Here is a 12,913-nt window from a genome sequence, read left to right on the forward strand (position 1 = left end):
TCATAGAGCAAATAAATTTAATACCTCCACTTAATTTAATGAAAATTGGAGAAGAAGAGGCTGAGAGTGAATAAGCAGGTTACCTATAAAATTGTTCTGATAGAAACGTAGAGTTCGACACGGTGGTCGCGTGAATGCAAACGGTGCGGCGATCGGAGCTCGGACGGAGGAGATACGTGGGTTTGAGTTTACCGTAAAGGTTATGGAAAGCTTCTCTTCTCCTTTCCCCTACCCTGTTTTAGCGTTGTTTTCTGCTGAATTTGGGAAAATGAGAAGCTTGGGTTCACTTAAGTGCTAGGCCAGTGGGGCCCACAGACCCGATTTGGGCCCGGTTCAACCGGTCTGCTGATCCGTTCAATTCAATCTTAGGTCGAATTTCTTGAAATTAGTGTCGAAATTCTCGTTTTGATGAGCTCTATCCTAATTTAATATAATATTTATATTTCTAATTTTTTTATTAAAGATTAATTTATTGGCTAATTATTTACTAATTTAACGGGGTTTACAATAATAATAATAATAATAATAATAATAATAATAATAATAATAATAATAATAATAATAATAATAATAATAATAATATTATTATTATTATTATTATTATTATTATTATTATATGGACACAAGATTAATTAGTTAAAAATTAAATTTTAATTATTATATTTTAGTTTTTACTCATATTTTTATTCATTAGTTATTTATTTTTTATATTTATAGTAAATATTGAATATAAAAAAGAAAAAAATAATATTGATTGTTATCTATTTTATTTATTTAGAGTCATAATTAAATTTGATGTAATTGTAGCAAGTATCTATAATTAATAATAATATGATACTATAACTTTAAGTTGTATAATAATAAAAAAGAACGTAGTAATTTATATCTGCTTCCTATAGAGCAACAATTTTGTATATATTTATATATCTCTTCTTTTAGTTCTTTCCTAAAAATATTGGCACATAATTAATGTAGATAACATATATATTGAGCAAGTATCTCCATTGAATTAATCATAAAGGTTAATAAAAGATAATGGCATAATTTTTACCTAATTATAACAAGTATCTCCATTAAAAATATTTGCTAATTATTACCGTGTACAATGAGTGTGTGTGTGTGTGTGTGTATATATAAGGAGTAATAGTGAGTGTAACAATTATTTATCGTCTAGAAAATTCGTACCTGAGACATAGTTCTTTTTCTGTTTATTATTTTGCATACCTAATAGCCTACGATTCTATCAACAGTATTATCTATGGTAGATTATGTAATGAAAAAGTTTGGAAAATAAAGGCAAGAGTAACGAATAAAGATGGTCTGCGAATGCTGTTGCAAGATCACGGACAATTGGAAGATAATTGCACGATGAATGTGGTATATAGAGAAGTTTTTGAGAACTTATAATGAAAAGGTAATAACGAAATCTCTTAATTAATTTTATTAATTTATTAAAATTTTTACTATCAATTTAAAAAATTGACAAATTCTAGGTGCTAATGGGTAATGCATTCTTACTATACATTTATAGCTTGAGAATATTAGAATTATCATAAAAATCCGTATTATTGTATTCTCTTGATAAACAATTTTATAATTACTTTAATCATATAATTTTGTATACTAACATTGATATAGTATTGTTTCAAGTATATATTTTGCAGGCATCAAAGGATAGTGTTGAGTTGTTATTTAGTGGGTTTAAATTATTTATTGTTTATTGGAGAACTTTCTGCATTAGAATTCTCTAATAATTTGTTGTTCATTTTCAGCTGATTTTGATATGTTCTTACACATATAACAATTTGTTGGTGGATTTAGGTATTACTAGATTATTTATGGTTACATTTAGTATATATGTCTGATTTATTGAAAAAAATAGATTACTAAAATCGGTTAATAACTATTTTAGAGTTAATACAATTAACACTAAATTAAGAAAAAATAAATAATGCATAACTCATTACTTTTTATTAGTCAAATTAATTTTAACAAAATAACTTAAAATTATAATTTTAATTTTGTCACGTGCATGGCACGGGTAATATTCTTTATTTGGATATGAGAGTCATTTGGTGTCCAATTTATTTTTCTAAAATATTCTTTATTTTGTAATTTATAAAATAAAATATTTTGTCACTTACTATCTTAGATAATTTCAATTTTAGTATTATATTTTATAAATTATTGAATTAATAGATATGTCAATGCTTATTAATACACTAGTTGAAGAAAATTAAAGGTAAACAAATTTTAGTTGAAGAAAATTTTAGTCAAAAAATATAATTTTTTAATTATTTTATATAATTTAATGAATAAGTATATTTATTATTTAAATACGATGTTATGTTAATAAAAAATAAAATTATCCACTATAAAATTTAAATTCATTTGATAAATATTTCAAACAATAAAATTTTATTTTGTAATTTTATTAATTTATTTCAAATACTGAAACTTAATTTTAATTGAAATTTATTTCTAATGAAATTCAATTCAATTCCATAAAAGTAAAAGTTTTCAATCAGGCTGTTAGAATTAGCAATTGACTTGAACATAATGTATCAAAATAGAACCTTAAACATGGTTTGCATATAACAATGTTTTTTTTTCACATTGTTCTGTTTCAGATATATTTAAGATATTTTACTCATTCAACACTCATTCAATAGCATGTTCAATTAAAAAATACTTTATACTTTATTTATGTAATTATGTATAGGATTTCCATGTCTTATAAAAAATTGTAATTAGTGTATATGCATATCTCATATTATGCTGCTTTAGTATCTCTTGGTTCACCACTCACCACGGGCCTTCAGTCTCTTTCTCGTCACTCTTTCACTTAAGTTTAAGCTCTCTCACCTTTTTCACGGATGGTGTTGTCGCACTCAAACTCTCTCGTCTTCGGTTTCGCTCACTCACTCACTGTCTCGCACTCAAGTTCGTCATTGGGCTATGTATTATCAGTCCTTGGCAACAGAAGCAGATAGAACTAATATCTGGTCCCTTATTGGTTGGTGGTTGTTGTCGGCTTCTTGCTTCGACCATCAGTTGGTTAGCTTCCTTCACCGTCGGTTGGTCTTGAACAGGTGAGTTCCAACAAATTATCATGTTCTTTCTTTTTTATTTTTGTTACTGTAAATCATCACTACATCTTGAATTTGTTGTTAAAAATATCACTGAGCTAATTTTTTTCTCTTTGCTAAAAATCATCACTTCTTGTTGATTATCATTACTGGTGGTTATTTTTGAAATAATGACTTAGCTAAATATTTTGTTGTTGTAAATCATATTTAGAATTAAAGTTTTTGTTGCTAAAAATTATCATAAATAAATTTGTTGTTGAAAATTATCAATAAGCTGAATTTGTTGCCGTAATAATTCTTAGTATTGATTGATTTAATTCTTAGTAATGATGAATCGAGTAACAATGCTATGGAAAATATAGATGCAAATCAAAATGAGAAAAATGTTAGTCAAGGTTTAAATTTGTCTTATGAAGATATAGATAACGACTTTGAAATCACTCCTTAAATTTAATTTATTGATTGTGTTATCTTGTGCTCTCTCATATTCATTTAAATTAAAAAAATATTTTGTATTATCTCTTTTTGTATCATTAATTATGTCTAAAAATTAATACGTAATTATTATTAATATATTTGTGAAGATATATATTTTATTTTATTTTATAATTTTATATTTTTATTTAATTACAACTAAGTCAATCAGATAAACTAATAATCCATCAATTAAATTAGTAATCTATTGATCCAATTGTATGACCAAATCAATATGAGTCAACCAGAACAAAATTTGATCAAATACAAAGATAAGACTTGAACAAATGCAAAACTCATGACCAACTCTATGATTTGCTCTATATATTTGTCACCACTCCTATCCTTTGTCACACACTTCTAATAGCGAATTGTAGCTACTTCAAGCTATAACTGATCTCTGATTTCCAATCATGCCTATCGTGAAGCAAATTCTTAACTAAACAACTTAGCAAAGCATGCATTCTCATAGCCTTACATGCCTTTCTATTTACTCCCTTTATGTTTTTCAACTTAATATTTAAACCATATACATAACACTCTAGTATAATAGTTAAGCAGTGCAGTACCCAAAGCTTACACAGTGTTCCCACCAAAAACACCCAATTCTAAAGTTTCGGAGGTAACTCCACAATGAATAGTGTTCTCTTTATTAGGATGAAAATGCAATCCCTAAATCCTACGCGTTGACTTATGCATAAAGATCCTCCAAAAAATTGTCCACCACCAGAGTTATCAACCCAAAAAAACAATTGCCGTCTTTTTCTCAGGGCTGGTCGTGAAGGTAACGTCCCAGTGGACGAGGTAGCTACAATGTTCCCTCTAAAAGAAGTGCAGAGATGACGGCTTCATTGGTCTAAGGTCTTGGCAAAACTGAATTCCAGATACAAGTAGCATATCTTCCCGTCCATGTGAAAGGATATGCGGTTACTAAAGGAATGGATTTGGGACATTCCACTTTGGCGCTCACCGGAACTCTTTAAATATCCCAGGTTTTCCCGCTCATTCCATTCATTGATCGGGAAACAACTCTATATAAATATTAGAATGGTACAGGTTACATGAGAAATATAAATCTATTGTTAATTATACTGGTAGAACTTTTGGTTGAAGCAGATTTAGGGTGCAAAGAATGGCTGCAAAAATAGACTTGATCAGAAGCATCAATCCAACCAAGCTGGCTTGGTCGTTGGTCATGGGGTTGCCCGATTGTATGAGTTTCCCAGCCAGTGGAACCAGAATGAAGTGTTTAGCTTGGAGATGGTTTTGCAAGATGAGTAGGTATTGGGTGGGAGTTTGTTATCTGTTGCATCCTCTTCTTTAATGCCTTTCTAACAAGTTTTATTTTCTTGGGTTTCAAAATGTTTTGTAGGGTGATAGAATTCATGCAACGATATATAAGCCTGACTTGGATTTATTCAAGGAGAGGATAAAAAAGCATGCCATGTATAGTATGCTGGAATTTTATTGTGAAAATTAACAATGGGAAGGTAAGGACAACTGCTCATAAGTACAAGCTTAGCTTCTATACAAAGACAGAGGTGGAAGTCCTTCCAATCGAGACTTTCGCTTTTAACCCATTCAAATTTCGCCCCTTTGCTGAGCTTGAGGCAAATGCTCTAATGGATGGGAATTTGTTGTTTGGTACGTTACATCAGCATACTTCTTATTTTATTGAGATATGATCATGGATTTTATTACAGGTTTAGATTTAAATGGCATTACTGTGACATGCAGATTACATAGGAGAGGTTGTTGGAAAGGAAGAGGCTATGGGGATGATTACATGCACGGGTAAAGAAAGCAAGCGTATTGCACTAGAGTTGGAAGACCTAAAATAATATTTACTTTTTTCTCTCTCCTTTCAGTTGTACATTTTGTTTGTGTTTTGCAGTCATTTAATTCAAGCATATGCTGGATATTAAGTGTCGAAAAATATTGTTAGAGTTGTATTATGCCTTTTGTTCCAGGAAGCACAAGATTAAATGTACATTGTTTGGAGAATTGGTGGACCAAGTGCTTCCACACCTCGAGCGAGATGATGGGGAGCCTTTCATAATGGTTGTTCAGCTCTTTAAGTCAAATGTATACTTAAGTTCTGTGAATGTTCAAAGCACTTACTATGTCTCCAAATGTTACTTCAATCCAAACCTTCCCAAAGTTATTGACTTCAAAAAAAGGTGTGTCTCTGGAGTGCCCAAATTACTGCTCTGTTATGAGTACATAAAATATAACTTAAAAACCATATTAACTTTTATGAGTCTTTTTGGACTTTCTACAAATTGGCAGAGGAGGTTGTGCCCTGTTCGCAACGGATAACTCCTATTCAATCGCAGCCTCAATACTCTGTGGCAGATGAAATCAATGCAAGCATTGTCCCAATACGCACCATAGAGGGGGTTCTTAATATGACACAGGTGAGATTTGTAATTGATCACTTAAGCCGATAAAGTTTTGTTACTGATTTCGAAATATTTTTTTAGGAAACCTCTTGCTGGATTGTGGGAAACATTGTGTCTTTAGAGGTCGGTAAAGATGACTGGTCCTATACGTCGTGTAAGACATGTCCAAAGAAAGTTCTAGAGAGCAAAGATAGATACTGATTTGATCATTGTAGGCGTGTCGGCTTCAAGGCTATGCTAAGGTTAGTTGTTTTGTGTCCAGTATTTGTTTGCTTTTTTTAGGTTCAGCTTGATATCTGAATTATGAAATTCAGTGTAGTTGCATATGGCCATGTTTTTATTGTTATCAGTCATGTGCTACTGATATGTTATTCCAGGTATAGGCTGCAAGTAATCGTGACTGATGGAAGTGGTTGTATGAAGCTCCTTCTATGGAACAAAGAAGCAGAGCAAATGGTGCAAAAGGTTGCGGAGAAAATTAAGGAGTTATCTATAAGTCTAATTGATGGGAGTTTAAAATACTTTGCTTCTGTATTGTATGTTTTCTGGAATGATAACAAAATTATTATGTGCATGTAAAGAAGTGGGAAAAAGGAGAGTCGTATCCTAAGTCCTTGGATACTATTGTTGACAAAAGGTTCTTATTCAAACTCAATATCACCTATAAGAATATCAATGCTGTTGAAGTGGTATACAGCGTTTTAAATATTTCAGATGATGAGTATCTCATGTCCATTTTTGGTTTTGCCAATTCTTCTTTCAATGCTTCTGTAAGTATAGCATGTTGCGATTGGAACTAGAACTGAGTTGTGTTGAACAATTTATTGTTCAAACTAACATCTAGCCTTCAAATGATCTTGGTTCCTGCAGTGCTCTCAACATGTACCTAATACCTCTACAACTGAAACAGGTGATAATAGCAATGGACATGAGGCAATTTCTCTGTCCAACGTAAGAAGTTATTGTATTTTTTTTATTGTTATCCACCTTATATAGAGATGATTGGGCCTGATCAAGAGGTCACTCATGTTTTACTTGCTAATTCTCGAGTTTTCGTGAACAATAGGATTCAGCAGTTGAGAGCAACTGTGATAGCTCCTATGAGACTACAGCCAAGAGGTCCTCTCCTGATATAGGTGATGGCTCAACAGCAGAAGCAGTTGTGTCTGTAGATGTGCAAGCATCAACTAACAAGACTTTTAAGAGGAATTGTGGAAAAAAGGTTGGATTGAAAACTTTTGATGTTAGTTATAGTGTTGGTGTGTTTAAAAAGCTGTGATAAGACAAATATTTTCTTAGCATTCTAGCTTAGTATATGTAGTAACTGTAATTTGGTAGTGATTTATGTATTTATCATGGTTAATTAGTTTGCTTTTTTAACTGGCAGATACTATAGTTGTCAAAGCCTTTAAACCTTACAAGTAAAATTTTCTATTTTACTATGTGCCAGAAAATTCCTTGCACTTATTGCTCATTAACATGAATGCAATATTACTTGATTCAAAGGATGCCTAACTCATCCATCATAACTAAACCAGTTCTTGCAGAAACTTTTTGCCATACAGTAAAGTTTTTTATCTTTTGAAACTAAATTAAAATAATTATTTGATGTTATCTTAAAATTTAATTTTAGATATTTAATTAATTTTTTATATTCTTTTTTTTAGTACTCTTAGTACTCTTTAGTACTTTAATAGAAAACACCAAAAAAATATATTCTATATAAAAAAGAAATAAAAATAACAGTAATAAGTGTCTTATAAACAAAAAAAATTGAAGTTTTAAAAAAATTAATAATATGCATAAGAGAGTATTGAAGAAAAAATGTAAAAAAAAAAAAAACAACAAATACATGAATAATGAATGAAACAATTATTACGTAGCACATTATACTCTCATCATGCATATTATATAATAATCTCCTTCGGACAATACATATAAGTAATGCTATATGAATTTCCATTTAGTGTATTATTGTTATATACATTAAACGATATATACTATGTTGCTATTTATAGTACCTCAACTAAGTCAATTAGACCACTCTTCTACATAACCAACAGCTTTATACATTCCTTCAATTTATTAGGTGGCTCAATTTCATATGATAAAAAACTCTTTAAACAAATGCCCTGGACATAATAATACAGAGTTAATTAAATATACTTCAAATTAAGATTTAGAGTTTTCATTGTGGTTTTGTTGTTTAATTTAAACTCAAACCTTTCACAATTAGTCTAGCTGAATTGAGCAGCATGGTGCTTCAATCAATTACTGATGCAACATCAGTTAAATATATTGGAATGAAATGAAGAACTCAAACCTCTACCAAATTGTATCCTATTTCGGTTGCTTCATTTATGGCATTCTAATTACACAGATAATTATCTATATATCTTATACTTAGATTTTTAAAATTTTACCTCATAATGTGTTGTCATATCTAAGAAGTCCTTTCACCTATTTATTATAGAAATCTGACGTTGTTAAAGTAATGGACGGTTTACCTGTTTATGTTAGAGGAACCAGATGGCAAGGAAAATTCTAAATGAAAAACACACTTCCCTCTTTGTAAAGTAGAACTCATTAGAAAGTAAATAAACCAAGCGAGGATAGAATAGAGAATACACACACCTAAGCCTGATTTTTTAGTCATGTCACCGTTAATGGTGAATCTTCACCAAGATTATCATTGATTATATTTGTAGCTAGAATTAAACCTTCTCTTTATTGTCTCAAGATATGCCTTGGAAATGTTGAGATTTCTTTTGCAGATAATAAAACTCTACTTTCTCTCTATGCGTTTTGCCATCATGACTTCGAGATCAGTGTGACCATAACATGCAAGATGTCAAAAGTATATGAAAAGTGCATTGATTGTTAAAAATGGAACATGCCAAAATACTATTTACTGAATAAGCATTAGAAGATGTTCAACGGGTTTCCTTGCCTCACTCAAATTGGCTTCACAAACTCTCACTCCGCTGACAGTAGTAGAGATGAAAGTTGTTCTCACTATTTGTTGTGAGTTATAGTTTATTTTCCAACTTCCAATAGTACCTAAAAAGGACTCATCAATATATGTATACTTTAATTTAAATGAAATTGAATTCGGTAAATACATCTAAAAAATCCAATCATGTCATTAAAGCTAAACTCCTCTATACTCCTCTATAAATAAAAACCAGTCCTCACAGCAGAGGAACTCATCTCATATTCACCTAAAACTTCTATCCCAAACTATCATATCTCTCCACTCCCGCAAATCTAATTTGTACAATCCTATTTTTCAAAGAGGATGAGTGACATTCCTCTAGTTTCTCTTCCTCTGCCAGAACTTCCTGACGAGATTCTCTTAGACATATTCTACCTTGCTGATGCTTCAACCATCTTAAATGCCCGCTGCACATCTCGCTAATGAAGATTGAAGCTTAGTAGATATGAATTCATGTCAATCATTGCTGAAAGGTGGAAACATCATCGATGCTCACTGATGTTGCATTTTTGCTATCCATCCTCTCTCCTGAAGTCACTTGATTGGGTCATGAGGATGGATTCTTCAAGTGGTTACACTATTGCATTTCACTTTCCTTTTTTACTGACATATGAAGGTTGGTTCCAAATTATTTGCGTTCAAAATGGCATCTTTTGCATAAGATACTCCTCTATGGGAAGGAAGTCTTACCTGCTAGCTTAGAACCCTGTTACTAGAAGGTCCAAAATCATTCAAGATCCTGTTATGTTTACAAACCTGACATGGTATATCTATATGCATTTCTGTACTATCCGTACACTCTTCATTATGCCATTGTGCATGTCTTCAAGCACAATTCGAAAAGTACTGCATGCATATTAGCCATCTATACAAGCTTTACAAGAGACTGGTGTGTGGTAATGACATGTCCACCATATGTGCAAACTATAGATACAACTTATGTTACACTTGATGGATGTATTTATTGGGTAACATACTCGGATGAGGATGTTGAAAGAACAAACCCTTATATTGTATGCTTCTCAATATTATCTAACACTTTTCAATAGATTTTTGTTCTTGACAAGCTCTGGCTCATTGCTACATGCTCATGATTCTCAACCAAAAGCTTTGCCTTGCTGCATCTTATCATGATGAGGAAGTGTTCCACACTTCTATTTGGCATGTTCATGTTACTGAGGAAGACCCAACATGGACTAGGTTGTTCATGTATAATGGCATTGGTTCTCTCTTTACTCCTACTACGTTTGTTGATGAAGATATAATAAAAATCAAGGAAAGACATTTTGAAACCGAAGGTGCAGATGAATCACACTTTTCACACTTTTGTATCTGCCAATATACTCCAATGAACGACACAAGGAGAACTCTTCATTGGGTAGAATATGAAGATCAAGTAAGACTTAGGTCTCTGCATGTGTACTATGAGACAATATACCCAGTGTGAAGCCGATCTCATAGATTGCATTTAGTTTTAGCAAGGTTATAAGAAGCCAGATGTTAGAATACCTCTAAGTTACTTCTATTATTTGTAATGATCTTAGTTTTAGACCTAAGTATGGTGCATGTCTCATATTAGTCTTTAGTTTATGTCGTTAGTGATTAATCACATGGTCTAAGCGTCCTTATTAGTAGTACAAGGTATATATTAAATCTAATTATGCAATGGCATGTGAATGCATCTTTTGTATGGCACATCTACTACAATGCCTTGTAATTCAATGGTTTGGTTGCTATGAACTGATATAGATTAATGTTGTTACAATCGCCTTAAATGCATTATTCAGCATTGTCACTTAAAGTCACTCACTTTATGCTTGAATCATAACATGAAGATGGGTTAAAAAAATGGATGCTTTAGCCAATGTCATATATTGTTTGTTGAAGTCAATTTGAGGCAAAATACAACATAGTAAAGGGAGCTTCATGTCATAGAATCTGCCATTTTTGGGAAAAACTCATGGAAACTGGATTTCTCCTTATATGCCACTCACCATAAATTCTAATACAGAATTAATTTAATGGGAGCTTTATTCAGAACATGGCTCTGTAATGAGTGGCAAAAATAGAATGAAAGGACACACTAAAGCTATTAAACAAGACATGTCTATAAAAAAACTGTTAAATTAGTTTCAGATTTTGTGGTTGTTATAGTTTACTAGCAAACAATATATTATTTGTATACGAGTCCATGAATGGCTACTTTTCCATCACATACATTAATGAGGTTTACATCTTGGTTGGACTAATGTTTCTCTAATTTTGCTAACATGCTTCCATTAGTTTATTATTTATCCAGCTCTCTTTGTAGGAGAATAAAGTTAACAATATACATGAATTGGTTTAAACTAAGAAAGGACTTAGTATTTATTCAAAAAATACTGTCAATTTCTTTTGTTATACTAATTGGCTTAGGCATCAATGTGACAAAAGAGTGAAATAACCATGCCTTTTGAAGTAGCTTGCATGCATTTAGTATTAATTTACTTTGTTGCAATTACATTTTTTGCTTTAACTAATGTGAGCAATTCTTGGTTTGATTAATATCAGGTTGCAGAATAGTTTAAAAAAGAATTTGGTCTTAGTATATTGACCATGTTATTTTTTTCTTTTGAATATAGTTTCTCCCATCTATCTACGTAAATGGATAAGTAATAGTTGTTGAAATTCATATATATCGACATATTTGTACAAATAAAAATGTAAGCAATAGATTTTTCACAAATCAGAACTAACTTAAAATAAAAATGCTCAAAAATAAAGTAAATTAAGAAATGTGAATTTCTTTATTGTAAAATAAGACTAGGTCTTGACTACCATTGTTTGGGATTATATTTAAGTCATTATTTTTGTCTATATTATCAACAAGATTATGAATTTTGTGAGACAATTTACTTATTGCTACGGGAGTGTCATATTATGACAATTCATATGTTACAATTTTTTAAGAATAAAAAATATTAATGTCATCTCTTATGATTGATATGCAACTCCTTTAATAAAAAGATTTATTTTTTAATGTTGTTTTTAACTTGTTGATAGTTGAATATAAGTGTATTATCATCAAATTTATAATTTAAAAAATCACCTAAATATATAAATTTAATTGAATAAATATGTAAATTTTTTTATACTATTAATACCTGAAAATTGAATTTTATTTTTTTTCTTCTATTGATTCAAAAAGTAAATTATTCAATTACATATTTTGGTTAATTTATACTATAAATCTCTCTAATTAGTTGGTATGATAAACTAGATTACATGCATTTAGTTTTCATGCTACTAAAACTTTGTTGCATCCTCAATTGATTTACAAAAAGTCCCAAATATATCTACACAAGAAGGAAAACATAAGCCATTCCAAACCAAGGTTACACTGAACTTTAAACCATATGTACTTCTTGAAAGAAAATTCCTCTGTCGCATGACTTAAGCTTAATATAGAGGATAAGATTCAATTGCAAGCATAGTTAATTTCTAAGGTCTGTACAGGGATACTCTAATTAAACATACAAAATATTTCACTCCATCTTGGACCTTACGTTTTCTACAGTGCAAAGTCATGTCATTTCAACTTTCAAACTCAGTATATATTAAATTATACATGCCAAGAGCTGCACCAAAAGAATTGACTGTGTTCAGTCTCAACATTGTACTCAAAGACATATGCCACTACTTTTCTATAGCAGTGAAAAATACGACTTCGTGCCAATTAAGTATAGCTAACGTCATAAACTATTCATTTCCTATATTTCTCCCTAAGAAGCTACGGATGTGGCCTCCTCATCGAAGCAACCAAACCATAGGGTCACGCCTGAACTTCATCTGAACCGCAACATGAAGAATCCAATTGCATTTCCATTCTTAAATGTAAAATAGCATAAATATCACTAATTCTCATAAACACCATACAATTATCTTCAACTTCTTTTGAACCATTTTTTCCTGAG

General features: G+C 30.9%; 2 protein-coding genes across 2 annotated transcripts; both read left to right on the forward strand.

The window, feature by feature from the left end:
- The first annotated feature begins 2,780 nt into the window (after positions 1 to 2,780).
- Positions 2,781 to 7,419, forward strand: LOC112762978 (uncharacterized). The gene is made up of 9 exons (XM_072223831.1): positions 2,781 to 3,092; positions 4,334 to 4,840; positions 4,936 to 5,207; positions 5,301 to 5,743; positions 5,853 to 5,980; positions 6,047 to 6,207; positions 6,343 to 6,735; positions 6,836 to 6,916; positions 7,032 to 7,419. The coding sequence occupies exons 7-9, from the start codon at positions 6,694 to 6,696 to the stop codon at positions 7,242 to 7,244; spliced, it is 336 nt and encodes a 111-aa protein (XP_072079932.1). The 5' UTR covers positions 2,781 to 3,092; positions 4,334 to 4,840; positions 4,936 to 5,207; positions 5,301 to 5,743; positions 5,853 to 5,980; positions 6,047 to 6,207; positions 6,343 to 6,693; the 3' UTR covers positions 7,245 to 7,419.
- On the forward strand, positions 2,959 to 6,544 carry LOC140173124 (uncharacterized). Its single transcript, XM_072221746.1, has 6 exons — positions 2,959 to 3,092; positions 3,414 to 3,474; positions 5,054 to 5,207; positions 5,267 to 5,357; positions 5,534 to 5,743; positions 6,343 to 6,544. The coding sequence occupies exons 1-6, from the start codon at positions 2,959 to 2,961 to the stop codon at positions 6,542 to 6,544; spliced, it is 852 nt and encodes a 283-aa protein (XP_072077847.1).
- Positions 7,420 to 12,913: the final 5,494 nt, after the last annotated feature.

The sequence above is a fragment of the Arachis hypogaea genome, chromosome 17 (assembly GCF_003086295.3).
Source record: "Arachis hypogaea cultivar Tifrunner chromosome 17, arahy.Tifrunner.gnm2.J5K5, whole genome shotgun sequence".
Taxonomy (NCBI): Eukaryota; Viridiplantae; Streptophyta; class Magnoliopsida; order Fabales; family Fabaceae; genus Arachis; species Arachis hypogaea.